General features: G+C 36.4%; 2 protein-coding genes across 2 annotated transcripts in view; one reads left to right on the top strand and one right to left on the bottom strand.

The window, feature by feature from the left end:
- Nucleotides 1-5,032, top strand: LOC116708980 (serine protease HTRA2, mitochondrial-like). Its single transcript, XM_032547172.1, has 8 exons — nucleotides 1-662; nucleotides 1,218-1,422; nucleotides 2,093-2,287; nucleotides 2,940-2,972; nucleotides 3,510-3,618; nucleotides 3,705-3,774; nucleotides 3,851-3,946; nucleotides 4,637-5,032. The coding sequence occupies exons 1-8, from the start codon at nucleotides 199-201 to the stop codon at nucleotides 4,800-4,802; spliced, it is 1,338 nt and encodes a 445-aa protein (XP_032403063.1). The 5' UTR covers nucleotides 1-198; the 3' UTR covers nucleotides 4,803-5,032.
- Nucleotides 5,033-15,919, bottom strand: part of LOC116708978 (hypoxia-inducible factor 1-alpha-like) — a 24,219-nt gene continuing 13,332 nt past the window's right edge. The window contains exons 4-15 of the mRNA XM_032547170.1: nucleotides 15,590-15,674; nucleotides 14,764-14,873; nucleotides 13,060-13,256; nucleotides 12,874-12,980; nucleotides 11,773-11,920; nucleotides 11,368-11,681; nucleotides 10,097-10,302; nucleotides 9,898-10,020; nucleotides 8,989-9,245; nucleotides 7,842-7,941; nucleotides 7,675-7,765; nucleotides 5,033-6,535 (exon numbers count right to left, since the gene is read on the bottom strand). Coding sequence (XP_032403061.1) covers nucleotides 6,372-6,535; nucleotides 7,675-7,765; nucleotides 7,842-7,941; nucleotides 8,989-9,245; nucleotides 9,898-10,020; nucleotides 10,097-10,302; nucleotides 11,368-11,681; nucleotides 11,773-11,920; nucleotides 12,874-12,980; nucleotides 13,060-13,256; nucleotides 14,764-14,873; nucleotides 15,590-15,674 — 1,902 coding nt within the window. The 3' untranslated portion in view covers nucleotides 5,033-6,371. The remainder of the gene's footprint in view (nucleotides 6,536-7,674; nucleotides 7,766-7,841; nucleotides 7,942-8,988; nucleotides 9,246-9,897; nucleotides 10,021-10,096; nucleotides 10,303-11,367; nucleotides 11,682-11,772; nucleotides 11,921-12,873; nucleotides 12,981-13,059; nucleotides 13,257-14,763; nucleotides 14,874-15,589; nucleotides 15,675-15,919) is intronic.

A 15,919-nucleotide genomic window follows, 5' to 3' on the forward strand; every position in this document is an offset into this window, starting at 1 on the left:
TCCGGGGTAAGATTCCTGTTATTCTAGTAGTGAGTCGCTGAGAGTCATTCAGAGTTGAGGCGGATCTAAAGGAAAAGTGTTTTTTCAAAGTTATTCCTGTGACGCCGATCTTTTTATTTGTCCTGAATAACTTTTTGTTTTAGGATAGAAAGTGTGCTTAGTTGTGGAAAGTGCTGAGCTGTGACTGAGTGATGCAACATGGCAGCAACTGGCAGGTTTCTGTCAGCTGTTATTAGGATCCACGGCCGTGGAACGGACACTGTGGGACAGAGGACACTCTCTTATCTGCCCTCTGCCCTGATCAGAAAAGAACCAGAGACAAACCCACGGTTTAAACGCCCAGGGTCGGATGGACGCAGCAGCCTCGACCAGAGAGCTTCAGCCTGGAAGGAAGAAGGCGGTCGGTCAGGCAGCTCTGCCCGGCTCAAGCCTCTCTTTGTGGGGCTGGGACTCTGCGGAGCGGCGCTACTGGACCGCTTGAGGGAGGATCAGGTGGACTCAGAGGGATGTTCAGGATCCAGCAGCTTTTTAAGACTCTTTCTGCCCTCGGCTCAGTGCGCCTCCCCGTTTAGACCCGACAGTCCCCGCTTCAGATACAACTTCATAGCTGATGTGGTGGAAAAATCCACTCCAGCTGTGGTGTACATCGAGATCGTGGGCAGGTGAGTGAGCCTGAATAATCCGATTTTAAAGGTCGCGATTCGATTCAGAAACGATTTTCGATTCAGAAACGATTCTCTGGGCAGTTCCTATTCAACTGCCCAGAGATTCTAATTATATTATGTGACTGGCAAGAGGAAAACACATAAATATATTCAAACATACTGTATATATTTACAGAGGTGAGTAAAGTACCCAAAAATTGTACTCAAGTAAGAGTAGCACTACCTCAACATATTTTTACTCAATTAAAAGTAAAAAGTAACCATCCAAGAAATTATTCAAGTAAGAGTAAAAATGTATTTGGTAAAAACTCTACTCAAGTACTGAGTAACTGATAAAATGATCAATCATCTAATATTTAAACATTACATAATCAATTGGAACAAAATGTGAATTTAAGTCGAAATGTTTTGTACTTTGAGGACCAGAATGACAATAATTCATACAAGTGACAAAAAATAATAAAATCAGGCAAAACAAAATTTTTCCAAATCAGTTTCTTTCAATGGGCTGAAAGCAGCTTCTGCCTTTTTTTTTTTCTTTTTTTTTCCCAGAAATCCGTTTTCAGGAAGAGAAATCCCGGTGTCGAACGGCTCGGGTTTCATCATCAGCAGCGACGGCCTGATCATCACCAACGCTCACGTCGTGGCCAACAAGAGAGGCGTCAGAGTGAAGCTGACCAACGGCGACACGTACAACGCCACGGTGCAGGACATCGATCCCGGCGCAGACATCGCCACCATTAAAATCACTTCAACTGTAAGGAAAGAGTGAAATTATGTGCAGTGTGGCACTAACAACAAAGTCATTTAGCTTTGATTTTTCTGCTACAAACTGCCATTAACAATTATTTTAGTAATGATTAATCAGATTTTTAAAAACTTATCAAACCACTTGAGCCTTTTTTTACACAGTATTTAAGAAATACATTAAAAGATGCAAATAATTCAATTTCATCTCATTTAATTTAATTTCTCTTTGGGATCAATAAAGTATTTTTTAATTATTTTTTTAAAATCAGAAACTAAATTAATGAAATAGCATTCCTTTGGTGAACACTTAATCATTCATGGATAGCAAAAAGATTAATTTTTTTAATGAATTATGATGAAGCAAAAAACACCAGTTAGAGTTCTGGGTGGAACATATTTACAGACACAGACGTTTTTTCATCTTCAATGCAAAATGTATTTATTTTTTGTACAGTTTTGACTTTGTTACTGCTCTGCTCGGGTTGTTGTTTCTGAAAACACCTATTTTTACAATCTGTATCCTTCAGCTAATGATTGAAAACTAAATTATTTGATAATTATTTCAGTAATCGATTAATCACAATTAATTGGATTTAATCGTTTCAGCTCTAAAGAAAACGTTATTAAAGCTTTTCTCCGCCTCTCTTTTGTGTATTTTTTTTCACTCACGTGAGCAGAAACCTTTCCCCACGCTCAAACTGGGTCAGTCGTCGGAGGTTCGTCAAGGAGAGTTCGTGGTTGCTATGGGGAGTCCGTTTGCTCTCCGGAACACGATCACCTCAGGGATCGTCAGCTCGGCGCAGAGAGGAAGCCAGGAGCTGGGCCTGTCCAACTCCAACATGGATTACATACAGACAGACGCGACCATCGACGTGAGTGGTTTCAGTATTTATGCTCTTCATTTAGACGTTTTGATTGGCCGTTTCGCTACATTAGAGCCGTAGATGGAGAAAAAAAGAAAAGGGAGGGTAAATTTCCACCAAAAACACTTTTAACATTTTGTAGCAAAAACTCAGAAATTCTGAGATTAATCTTAGAAATTTTCTAGAAAAAAATAAGAACATTTCTGAGCTTAAAAAGTTGTAAATCTACTGAGATTAATCTCAGAAAATTTCTAGAAGCACAAGAAAATTTAGTTACTAAAATAAAAAGAAAAAATCTGGATTTTTCCCTCCAATTTTCTGAGACTTATTTCTAGCAAATGGTTTGACTTTTCAAACTCAGACATGTCTGAGGCTAATCTCAAAGTAGATTTTTTTCTAGCAAATTTTTTAAAAAGTTTTTTTGCCATGCCCTAATTCGCGTTTGTATTTCGCCGCTTCATCAATCATTTTGTTCCTTTTGTTGTTGAACTCATAGGAACTGGCAGCCTTTTCTATGTTTGTACCAGCTTTAATAAGCAGAAATGTAAAAATGTTTTCTATTATTCATCTTCCACATGTTAGTAGTTTCTGATTTGACTCAGGTTTTTTCTGTACTTCACGTCACATCTGACCCATTTCTTTTTTTGTGTGTTTATTTTAGTTTGGAAATTCTGGAGGTCCTTTGATTAATCTGGTGAGTCACAGTTTCTGTTTAAGTATTTGTCACATTCAGGACTGAGATTTTATTTTGTTTTTTTGCAAATATAAAGCCATAATGTTGCTTGAATGGAACAAGAATGAAGTCTGAGTAATAGGAGAATGAAATTGTACTTTTATGAAAACTCCAAATTAATTATCCAACCTTCTTTCTCATAAACAACTTTTTTCCTGTAATTTTAAGACATTTTTATGGTAAAATTGCTTTTATTCTTTATTCTGCTAATATCATGGCTATATTCTTGTAATTAAATAAAAATTCTCATAGCCTGGCCCTAATACTATGTTATACAATTCACATAAAGAATGATTGTAATTAACGCCACTTTTTGAAAATATTTTTTGTAATTTATCATGATAATAAAAAAGTCACATTTTTTATAGCCCTTTTTTTGGACACTATCGCTTTAAAAGAGGGAAAATAAATTATTCTCTATATATAAAAATTAAAAAAGGATTTGATAAAAAATATAAAACTATTAAAAAATAATTTAAATGAATAATTTTTCTTCAGGATGGGGAAGTAATCGGCATAAACACCATGAAGGTCACTGCAGGAATCTCATTCGCTATCCCGTCTGATCGGGTGAAACTTTTTCTGAATCAAGCAGCTAAAAGAAAAAGTAAGAAAACTAAACTAAAACAATGTTTCTGTAAAAACAGTACAACAACCTCCAGCTGTTTATTTATTCCCTTTCTGGTATTTCAGCCTCTAAGGTTGGTGACTTGAGTGTGAAGCCTCGGTACATCGGTGTCATGATGCTAACGCTAACACCAAGGTAAAAGCACCGTTATCATTAACATCCTGCAGTGATTGAGACCTAAACTTGTCTAAGCCTTATTTTCTGTTTCCAGCATCATTGCGGAGCTGAAGATGAGAGACTCGTCTTTTCCTAACGTCAACCATGGCATTCTGATCCACAAAGTCATCGCCAGCTCACCAGCCAGCAGGTACACTTACTGACGGTGGAAAAACTGTCCCCAATGACTTTGCTCTCGTTGTTGGAGAGAGCTACCCCAGCCGGGGCAGCCTTGTCTTTGGGAACAGCCACCAACACGCCACTGGTTGGGGTTTCAGATTTGTTTCTCTCTGTTAAATGAGCTTCCTCGTTCGTGGAACATTGGAGCTCAAAAACGACAGAAACTTTACAATTCAGAGACGATGTTTTTGACAGAAAATAGGCTGAACTTTGCAGACTAAAATCTCATCATTTAATAAGTTTGTGCGCAAAACGTGAACATATTTTGTATGACTATATTCTGATTTAACAAAAAATGGTATTTATTCAGATTAATTTTTAAATTATAGTAAAAGCTGTGACCAATACAGAATATTAGGGCCATACTAAGAAAGAATAAGCCATATTGCCAGAATAAAGTAATATTATAACTTTATTCTCGTAATACTACTTTATTCTTTATTTCTCATAGAACTTTATTCTCATAATTCTATTTTTGTAAATCATTAACCTGTAAAGCAGTACAAAGAGTTTGAATAAATCAAACCAGAACTCAAAATATGACGCTTTACTTCTTCCTCAGATGGTGAGGAAAATCTCCAACATGTTTCCTATATAATGAAACCAAGTTAAAGTTGTAAGTGTGCAATAAATAAAGGTGTTTCTGCTGCATTTATTTCAGAGCTGGGATGCTGCCAGGAGACATCGTGTTGGAGATCAACGGGGTCATGGTGAACACCTCTGAGGAGATCTACAAGGCCGTCAGGAGCAGCGACACCATCAACATGGTGGTGCAGAGAGGAAACCAGCTCTATAAACTCCAAGTCACGCCTGAACACATCGAGTGACGACGGCTGACGCTCGCTGGTGGCCGAACGTTTGCCAGGGAGAAAACTGTGAAACTTGATGTATTAATGTAAATATTTTTATTCATATAGAATGAAAGTTGAAGTGTGGACATATTTTAGCAGCTTTACTCTTAATTTCCCTAAAAGATGTCAAAGATTCCTGGGTTTTCCTGCTGATTTGAACATTTGTAAATCGTGGACAGTTTGTAAAATAAAAGACTGAAAACAGCTTTTTATTTTATTAAAGCCATTTATTGTTAAACAGCAAAAACGAAGCATGAGAGACTCAACACTATGGCAAAGAAGAATGGTATTTAAACTACCATTCAACAGAGCAAATAAGCCTGTCTGGTCACAACTGTTGCTATGACGACAATGATTACACAAGGAAAGAAAAACAGGAAAAATCGCACCTAATCGAACTGCTTTGAGTTCCTCAGACTCGGCAATAAAACATGAAGTCTGCTCATGTTGAAGAAAAAAAATAATCCCGATACTGCATGAGGGAAATATGTGAAAAAAGTGAGTAAAATTTAAATTTCCCTGTCATATGTACAGCAACACACACACACACTTACAGTAAAGTAATAAAGTGACATGTACTGCTACACAGTTAATGTAATTAGCTCACAGACAGCTATTAAAATGGAGAGAACATTCAAACCAGTTAAGGTTCAGATACGATCACACTGCAAAAACTATACTTAAGTATTTTTTGCAAATATCTTAGTACGCTTAAATTAAGAAAATTAACTTACAAATAACTTTTCATCAAGACGAAAGAGCTTGTTTTAATTCTACATAATATTGATACAAATTACTAGTTTCATTGGCAGATTATTTCACTTATAACATGGAGAAAATCTCTTGTAATAAGTGAAATAATCTGCCAATGAAACTAGTAATTTGTATCAATATTAAGAGATTAAATTAAAAAGATTTCCTATATCTTGCTGAACATTTACTTGCAAGTTAGTACACTTGAAATAAGACAAAACTAAGATGTTTACACTAAAAATGAGACCAAAAATACTTTGATTTTGTGTTTTTGCAGTGCAGACTTGAGGACTAAAGACGTCAGTTTGGTACTACAACATACAAGTATGGGAAGAAAAAAACAAACATATTCCATTAGATCTACGTCTACTTTAAAAAGGCTTAATATATATTGCTGGTAATATTTTTTCTTTTTAAGAAAATATAAGTTGTGCGACTGAAGCTTACAATACACTGCTGGCAGTAACGCCAGGCTCTGTGGTGACCCGCTGGAGAGGGGTCATCAGTGAAGGCGCCATGTGTGGAGAGACTCCCCGGAGGAGGAGGAAGAGGAGAGGAGGAAGAAATGAGAGCGAGTTGACGTCTGACAATCCCTCGAACTGAAACCAAGATGCTGCTGTCGCCGTGGAATGCTGCAAAAATCACATAAGGTGCACAAACAGCAGCCGGACTAAAGTCAAACTCCAACAGATACATAAATAAATGGCAGTGGGGGTCAAAGGGCAAAAAGAAGAGTCACAATGTGAGGGCATAATTGTAGTGTCCAGTCTAGTCCAGAAGTGGAGTCCTGACTCAGATGACGTGGTCCAGAGCGCGCAGAAGCTCCTCCCCCTGCAGCAGGTACTGGCGGCCCTGCAAGGGGGCGTTCACCTCGCAGTCGTAGCTGGTGAGCTGCGGCAGCGAGACGAGGGAGCCGCCGCCGTCCGAGGTGGTGCCCAGCAGTCGGCTGGCCAGATCTGGACCGACCGGAGAGAGTCCCGTTAACAACTACTCTGACGATTAATCAACTATTCTGACAATTTGATGATTAATCGGCTATTGCGACAATCAACTATTCTGACAATTCATTCGGTGATTAATTGATTGTTCACACTATTAATAAACTGTTCTGACAATTAATTGACTAAATCGACAATTAATCTACACTTCTGACAATCGACTATTCAGATGATTTATTATCTGACGTTTAATTGGATTAGAAAATAATCACATTCCACAAATTTTTCTTTAACCACTTAAGTCTTTTTACAAAATATTTTAAAATCTTTAACAGTAGAGATGCACCAATAAATTTTTTAACTTCCGATACCGATATCTGAGGTTTAGTATCGGCTACTACCTAAAAACATTAGTCAGACATAAATGTACTGAATTACAAATTTATTTGACAACTCTGCACCGGTACACCAATAACTTCTCAAGTTTGGTCAAACATGTAAAAACAGCTTTAATTTGTTCAGTTGGTGCCATTAGGAGCAAACAGCCGAAGTAAAATAAATACTAAAGAAACAGACAAAAACAATCGGTCGACTAACTTGGTCAAATGTAAAACTAAACTCCAACAAATTTTCTTCCAAATGGTTCAGAAAGCATAGTTAGGAATCCTAAATATAATTTGAAATAAGTAATGCATGAAATTGTGTAGAGCACCGCATAGAAATAGACTGATTAGATTTGCCTTTATGTGTCGAGCACATTGTCTGATCTAGAATTTATTTTAATATTGTGACCAATACGCATATTTATATTGGATCGGTGCATCGCAAATTAAAAGATAAATAAATAATTCAATTCATTTTTTAAAACATTTTAGTGCTTAAATGCAACAACAAGTGAGTGAAATTGGACCAGGTGAAACTGAAACGAGGCCAATCGAGGAATTTTTGGCAAAACGTATTTTCAGACAAACGTCTTAAATGCAAAATGTATAAATGTTTTTGTTTAATTACTGCTACTGATGTTTTGTTTATTCATCAAATGGCTTTTTTGACTCTTTATACTCCAGTTAATGATTATTAAATTATTTGACAATTATTTAAATAATCGATTCATTGCGATTAATCGTTTCAGTCTTAAGGGTTTCCATGTTGCTCACCTGAAGGCAGAAGAAGAATGGTCCTGGTTGCTCCCAGCTCTGTCGCCTTCAGCTTTTTGCCCTTCTCAGGCTGCTCTTGGGTCAAAGATCCCTGAAGGCGACAAACATTTAAAGTTTAAACACCATCCTGTAAAAATGAAGCTCGTTAAATCAACTCCCTGACCAACCTGTTCAATGATCTCCTTCAGTTCGCTCAGCTTTCTTTTCCGCTGGATGTTCTGAGCAGCCAGATTTCTGAGAGGAACCTCTTTCTCCGGCTGTGCGACCCTGAAGTACAACAACATCAGCTGTTACCATGGTTCCTGACTGCTGTCTCACAGCTCTGATTTTAAAACTACGTTTCCCAGAATTCCCAGTTCCCATTAGTACAAATATTTTTCCACAGAAGCTGGGCTTTAAATATTGATTTAGCAAAAAGTGACTGTAAAGGAATGGAGAGAGAGGCGGTCAAATGAATGGATGAATGAATTGATGGACCGTCAGATGAATGGATTCTAGACGATACGGCTTGAAAATAAAATCTCTGATCTTTTCATACCAGATCCCATTTTAATCTTTTTTTTCCCTCACTTTTCTAAAAAGAAAATAATAATAAAGACAAATGACAGAAAATATTTTCAAAAAGTAGCTTTTACTTCAATCATCCTTTTTCTGAGTTATTCAACAAACATTATTTCCAGGCTACGAGAATTTCTGTGTAATTAGAGGAATATAGTCATAATATTTAAATAAAAAGAATTTTACCAGAAAAAGTCTTAAAATTACAAAAAAAAGTAGTTTTAATGAGAAAAAAGCTTGAATTTTTATTTTTGTGTTTAAGTGTTGCATGAAATTACTGCTATTCTCCTAATATTACAACTTTATTCTGTGACTACTAAAACTTTTGTTCTTGTATTATTTCAACTTTATGGTCTTTTGACTATTCTCGTATTAATATGTCTGTATTCTTGTAATATTAGGACTTTATTTTTGACCGTTACAATTAGTCGTAGTGTTGACCTGAATTCAAAGTTCAAATAAATAGAAATTGTAAAACAAGATGGCCACCTTGGGCGACATCACTCTGAAGACGTAATAATTTAAATATTCAAAACCAAAAATTAGATTAATCATTAGAGAATCAATTAATCGACATTAAAAATAGATTAATCAATAGACAACTGAATTTATGGATGTTTATTTCTGAGTATACTTTCATAAATGGAACTGGGAACAATTTAGAAATCAAGAACCACCACAAAAAGACAAACTGAACCAGGCTGGTTGGGAATCGTGTATCAACCGCCCTGAAAGTTCATCTAGAAAAGTAGCTACCTGTTTGCCGCCACGGTGGCAGGAGGGGGCGTGCCGACGGGTTCCGGTGGAGCCGGAGAAGCCGGGCAACTCTCCGGCGCGCTGAACGGAGAGCTGGGATGGCTGTGGACGTCCAGCGTGACGAGGACCGGGCAGCTCTCCAGGGCTTTGACTGGTCCACAAGACAGAGGCTCGTCAGGGCCGAGGCAGGGCAGCTGGAAGTCGTCATCCATGGAGATGTACGGAGCGAACATCTCCAGCTCAGAGTCCTCCATCCCCTGGAGGAAATTAATGTTCATGCAGCTAAAGGTTATTTTCATCATCGATTAATCCAGTAGCGTTTTGCTCCTGAGGCCAAAACCGGCAAATTAAAACTACAAAATTCACTAAATTAAAAATGCAACAGTTAGCTTAGATTTCCCCCCTCTTTTTTAGCTTCACTGCCTAATAATAAACAAAATTTTCAGTTTGGAGGCTGATCAAAAAAATTTCAAGGACCACAAATGGCCCCCTTTGATTAATCGATTATTCTGACGATTAATCGGATAAATAAATGGGTACATTCTGCAAATTTTTCATTTATACAGTATACATAAAAATACACAAGTAAACAAATAAATTCCTTTTTAAATAAGAAAGTTAGCATTTATTGCCTAAAATGCAACATGGCATTCCTTGATCACTGTTTTTTTTAATCTTAAATCAAAATTTTATTTATTTCTTGAGGTTTTGGCCTAATTACTGCAGTAACCACGTTATTTTTCAATATTTTTTAGACTGTACACTGCAGTTGATTACTAAATTAGTTGACAATCATTTCAGTAATCGATTAATCACGATTAATCGTTTCAGCCCTACACATTTTGTTTATAATTTCTCATTTCTACCTGAGATAAGGAGCTGAAAACCACAGATTCTCCTGATCTTTACCTCCGTATTGAAGGGAGTTTTGGGCTCTGGGTCGATGGCAAACAGCTTCTCCACCAGGTCCAGTTTAAAGTCAGAGTTCATTTCTGTGTCCATGGGGAAAGAGAAGCCCAGAGGATTGTCAACCTAAACAGAAACGGCTGCAGGTCAGTTGCTGTTCAACATGAGGCTTAGGAAGAACTTTAAGAAGTCGTAGTCGTACTTCTGAGGGTTTGTTGGGGGGTTTAGAGGACAGAGCTGGAGCAAAGCTGTCAGGTTTTGCCTCCTCAGCGGAGCTGCTGGCGGGCTCCAGCGGCTCGGTGGGCGCCAGAGGAGACAGAGGCAGCGGCAGCTTGTCGCCTGAGGAGGGCAGCATCACGTCGTTGTAGAGAGGGACGTCCTTCACCAGGTGAATCTCTGACTCTGAGCCTGAAATGATCAGATTGTTTTAACTAACCGGACTGTAAACAGAGTCACGCTGTGCTAAAATGTGACAAACTATTACTTTAGTAATTGATCATCAAGACGATTAGCTGGTTAACAAATTCTGCAGATTTTCATTTTACCACTTAAGCCTTTTCTTGTGATGTTAGAAATACATTAATAGATGCACTCAAATAATTTCAGAAAATTTCAGTTGACGGTTAATCGAAAAATTAGTTGACAATTATTTCAATAACTGATTCATTACAATTAATCGCTTCAGCCTCAACTGCAACACTGCAAACACTGATAATGTGTTTACAACTACATTTATAAAACTAATGATTAATTGATTGTTCTGATGATTGATTGATTAATCAAATAAAAATTGGCAAAGCCTGCTGACCTTTTAATTTAACCATGTAAGCTTATTTTATGCAATAAGCTTATGTGGTTGAAAAACAATTATTTTCATTTTTTAAATATAAAAAACATTTTATTACATAAAATAATATTAATAATAATAATAATAATAATAAAATAGCATTACTTTAGTGAACGTTTGATTATTTGAACCTAAGGATGCATCTGCAGCTAAAATAAAACTTGTTTCAACTTGTGTAAAGTATTTTTTTTAGGTTTTTGATCAACTGTTTAATAATCGGATGCAAAAGATGATTAACAGAAGTTTTTTTCAGAATATTTTTACTGGTGGGCGAATAGATCCAAAATATGGATATCAAGTCAGTATCGGTATTGGATCAATACTAGCGTGGAAAAATGTAAACATTAGTTTCAGATTCCCTCTTAAAATTTTCTTTTCTTTTTAAAATAATTTTTCTATTTGAAAAAACGATTTTGTTTTCATTTCCTTTCAAACTATATTTTAAAGAAAATTTTAGGTTAGTATTTTGTAATTAATTACCTCTTTAAGTGCGTTGTTGTTTCAGCAGAATAACTGGGGTTTTTTTAGTCTGTATACTCCAGTTTACGATTAATTGATGGCTAAAATAGTTACATTTTTTTCCCAATAAACGATTAATCGTTTCAGCAGTAAATGTGACTACGAACCAGGGCGGCTGAAGTCCAGGGAGATGATGGTGTCCCCGGCTGCCGGCGCCAGCAGCATCAGGGCGTCTGGATGCCCCTTCAGCAGGTTGTAAAGACAATCCTGCTCTTGCTTCTTAATCACCAGATCCTGGAAGTTTAGGTGCAGCTTCTGCTCCGGGGTCTCCTCCTCTTCCTCATCGTCCGCTCGGACGGCTTCGCTCTTCTTCACTTCAGCCTTGACTTCATCCTTCTGCTCCTCCTCCTCCTCTTTCTTCACCGGCTTCATCTCCTGTGTCTGCTCCAAAGAAAGGATCAGTTTCTCCTCCTGGATCCCGCTGTACGACAGAGAGATCAAACCAAACTGAGCTTCTTCTCTAGTTGCATTTTTCCAGTTAAAATCTGCCAGTTTTGAAGCCTTTTAGGTACCTGAGCACAAAGTTGACGCAGACGACGCACTGAGGCTGCGAGTTCTTGTTGTTGTAGATGACAGTGGCCTGAGTTTCGACCCACACAAAGCCGCCTCTTTTCGCCAGCATCCGGTACTGACCTGTGGTGACCTGGCCCTTCGCAAACACTAACAGAAAACAAGATTTAGATTAGAAATTATCATAAACATCAAATCCTGGAACAAAAACAAGCTCATAAATGGATATTAGAATGAAATTATCATCATTATTGGTGTGACTATTATTATTTCTGATACTAAGCAGAATTTTATTATTAATGTGGGAGATTTGAGACTTAAAAGTGAAAATATAAATGATAAATATGCAAATTGCATAACTTCAGCTATAACTTGTATGGGATTTTTCTCATGACATTGGAAGCAGAATAAAATAATTACTAGATTAAAATATGTGAGGGACATCATAAGTTGTTCTACCTCGTCCCTTGGACATGTATAAAACCTGACATGTTTATATAATTTTATTTATCCTTTCTCTGTACAATACTGTATAAATTGTTACATATTTAAAAACTATAAAGTATTAATGCCATGTTAATAATTTTTAAAAAATCACAAAAATAAACTAAAAAAATAAAACATAATATTGTGAGAATAAAGTCATAATACTACACCTTTCTTGTAATATAACTTTACTCTCATTATTTTGACTTCATTCTTTTATTAATGCAAATTTATTCTGGTAATGTGACTAATGTGGAAATATTTGGAATTATAATATTTTCGTAGACATTATTCTTGTATTTTTTCCAACTTTATTCTTGTATTTTTGTTGGATTTATTAAATTTTTTTTTCGAAAACGTTATTCCTGTACTTTGTCCGACTTTATTCTCTCATCATTTCGACTTTATTCTATTATTTTGACTTGACTTTATTATTATTCCAACTTTACCCTCTCATTATTTATACTACCTTCAAAATATGGCTTATCTCATGACATATCTTTATTCCTGTATTTTTTTTAGAGTGTGACTCTAATAGTCTGTAGTAAAAATCAAATAAATAACAATAATAATAAATTAAAAAGCTGATAAGAAGTGGATGTTTTTGTTGAGCTTACAGTGATGGTGAGTCTTTGTGAGATAGTCTGAGTCCAGAGCGTGGTAGTACTCGTACACAGAACGGTCCAGCAGGTCCTCTGGATCGTAACCCATGAGCTCAGTGATCCTGGAAACAAACCATTTGTTGCAGTACCGCCGCTTGGCACCAGATGTCGCTACTGGACCATGCTAGAAACAATCCTGACCTCTCGTCACAGTATGTGAACTTCATGTCCATCGTGTGGCGGCTGAGGAAGGTCTTGGTGTCCAGAGGAACCTCGATGTTGGAGGGGTGAGGGATCGGGTCGCAGATCAGAACCAGGTATGGGACCGGCGGCTCCTTGTGGCCGTCGGCGCTCTGCTCGCTGCTGTGAACGCGAACGTGACCCGAACAATGCAGCACCTGCAGAAAACCACAGTCAGGAAAGGAAAATCAAAGATTTCTTCTGAGAAACAGTTTCAAAACAAACATGGCGGATAAATGAGGTTAGGACGACTTTCACAGTGTTCAAAAGTCTGGAAGTACTTAAAGTAATTTTTGAAAAAGTTTCGATTAGGACTGAAACGATTAATCTGATTAATCGATTATTGAAATAACTAATTGAGTAATTTATTAATTGCTAAACTGGAGTATGCACACTAATAAAAATGTAATTTGCTGAAACATCACCACACCTAGAGAAGTAATTAAGTCAAAACTGTATAAACAAATATATATTTTCCACTTGAGACAAAAAAAAATGTAAACATGTTCTACCAAAAACTTGGGACATAATTTTAGCTTCGTCTGGCTAAAATTCTGTGAAAAAAAAATCTTTCACTAATCATTTTTTGCTTTCCAATCAAAATAAATCAACATGTCTGTTCTACACTGTAATGATTTTAAGTTGAGCAGAAATGACTGAACTTTTCACATGTTGATGTTAAAAGTGTTTCTTATTTAAAGGAATTAAGTTTAACATGTTCAGATACAATCCTTCAAAAAGACCCAATAAGTAATGATCAGATAAAAGAAATGATCATTTCTACTGAAAGTAATCTTAAAAACACCCAGTTTCTCATTATAGCCGTTCAGCTCATTACTTTGTGGGTCCAGAATGTTTTATGAAACTTAATTCATATTCACCACAAATAAAACACTTTCATATATTCAGCTTTTGTGTAGGAACTAGCTATATGTAGTTACATCTACTTGAGTAACTTTTTGGGAAAAATTACCTTTTCTATGCTGTACTTTATACTTTTACTTGAGTAATTTTATTATGAAGTATTTCTTCTCCTACTTGAGTAAAATTTCTGGATTTTCTACCCACTGAATGAAGAACAAACATGTTTTAACCAAATATTTACACAAGTTTTTAAGTTTTTTTATTAAAAGAAACTGATTTAGAAAAACTTTCTTTAGCCTGATTTTGTTATTTTTTGTTATTTATATAAATTACTGTCATTTTGACATCTAAAATACTAAAATTTCCACTTAACTTCATATTTGGGTAATTTTTTAACATGAAATGATTGATAATTTGATCAGTTACTCAGCACTTGAGTAGACCTTTTACAGAATATTTTTTATTTTTAAGTAATTTCTTGAAAAGCTACTTTTTGTGTTTACTTTAGCAAAGATATGTTGAAGTATTTTCTCTCTCTTGGGTAATTTTGGGAACTCTACCCACCTCTGGTTGTTATGCAGCTCCAGTTTTGCAGCCATGACAGCTGCAGTGAAACAGAAAAGCTTCAAAGCACTTTCTGAACGCTTAATGTGATTATTGAGAGGATAACCGAGTTACGACTTCAACCTAAAGCTTTATTAAAATCCTCCTTTTGGAAATCTAATCAACCTGCAGCAGGAGACAGATTGCTTCATACTTAAATCTTTAATGCTTTTCTGCAGACATTTCTCTTTGCTTTACCTTCCATGTGGCGGACTTTACGTTGACGGTGCGGCCCCGGCTCGTCAGTGTGCATTTCATCCGCAGAAAGAAGCTGCGCTCTGTACTCGGTTCCTTGACTTTCTTGGAGCCTGACGGCACAAAAACAGAAAAGAAATGGAGTCGGTTAAGAGTCGTAAAAGAGCAGCGAGGGTTTTTTATCTACAACTGCCAACGGTTTTATGGGTTTTCTTTACAACTGCAACCTGCTGATCTCATTTGCATAAAGAGAAGACATAAAAGTTTAAAGGGTTTGCTTTGTGGCGAGATAAAAAAAAAAAAAAAAAAACAGAAAAAGGAAGTGGAGCTGCAGCTACAGATCAGACAGAGTCGGATTTAAATGAGACGTGAAACTAGAGATGCACAGATCCAATATTAACATCTATAAGTTTGATTCCTAAGGGTAGATCTATTCGGTCTAGTTCTGTTTCATGCTCTGATTCATTATTTCTAATTCCACTTTTTGAACCATTTGAAATAACGTTTGTTGGTTTATTTTTACACGTTTTGTTTTTGTCAGTTTCAGTTTCCTTATTTACTTTAAATTGGCTTTTATACAACTAATTCCACAATTAAAGTTGCATGTTTTACCAAAATCATGAGGTTATTGTGCATTTAATTGAGCTGCACTGGTGCAGAGTTACCAAATAAATGTGTAATTCATTACATTTAAAAATAAAACAATATTTTAAGTCAATCCAGCTCTGTTTTTCTGTATCGTATTGGACTGTATTAAATGTCAGATATATGCATCGGTATCGGAAGTGGAAAAAGCGAATCGGTGCATCCCGAAGTGAAACCTGCTCACCGCTTCTGTAGACCAGCATCTCTCTCAGCTCCTCCTGGTCGCAGGGATGCGTGAAGTCAAACACGCTGTGTCCAATCAGGTCAAACTGAAACATTTCAGGCAGACATGAACGGGTTATTACACCTGCACTGCAAAACCACAAAATCTTACCAAATATTTTGGTCTGGTTTCTAGAGCAAATATCTTACTACACTTGAAATATGACAAAACTAACCTACAAGTAACAGTTCAGGAAGAAATATGAAGATTATTTCACCTATAACCAGACATTTTAACGATGTTAGAAGAGAAATAATGTACTGATGGAACTAGTTCTATTTTTAATCAATA

Source organism: Xiphophorus hellerii, chromosome 19 (genome assembly GCF_003331165.1).
Source record: "Xiphophorus hellerii strain 12219 chromosome 19, Xiphophorus_hellerii-4.1, whole genome shotgun sequence".
Classification (NCBI taxonomy): Eukaryota; Metazoa; Chordata; class Actinopteri; order Cyprinodontiformes; family Poeciliidae; genus Xiphophorus; species Xiphophorus hellerii.

What these genes read in the sequence shown, in the direction of transcription:
- LOC116708980 (XM_032547172.1), top strand. Translation starts at nt 199, where the DNA reads ATGGCAGCAACTGGCAGGTTTCTGTCAGCTGTTATTAGGATCCACGGC. An exon ending in TACATCGAGATCGTGGGCAG is followed by an intron (nt 663 to 1,217) that starts GTGAGTGAGCCT and finishes TTTTTTTCCCAG; the next exon opens with AAATCCGTTTTCAGGAAGAG. An exon ending in GCCAGCTCACCAGCCAGCAG is followed by an intron (nt 3,947 to 4,636) that starts GTACACTTACTG and finishes CATTTATTTCAG; the next exon opens with AGCTGGGATGCTGCCAGGAG.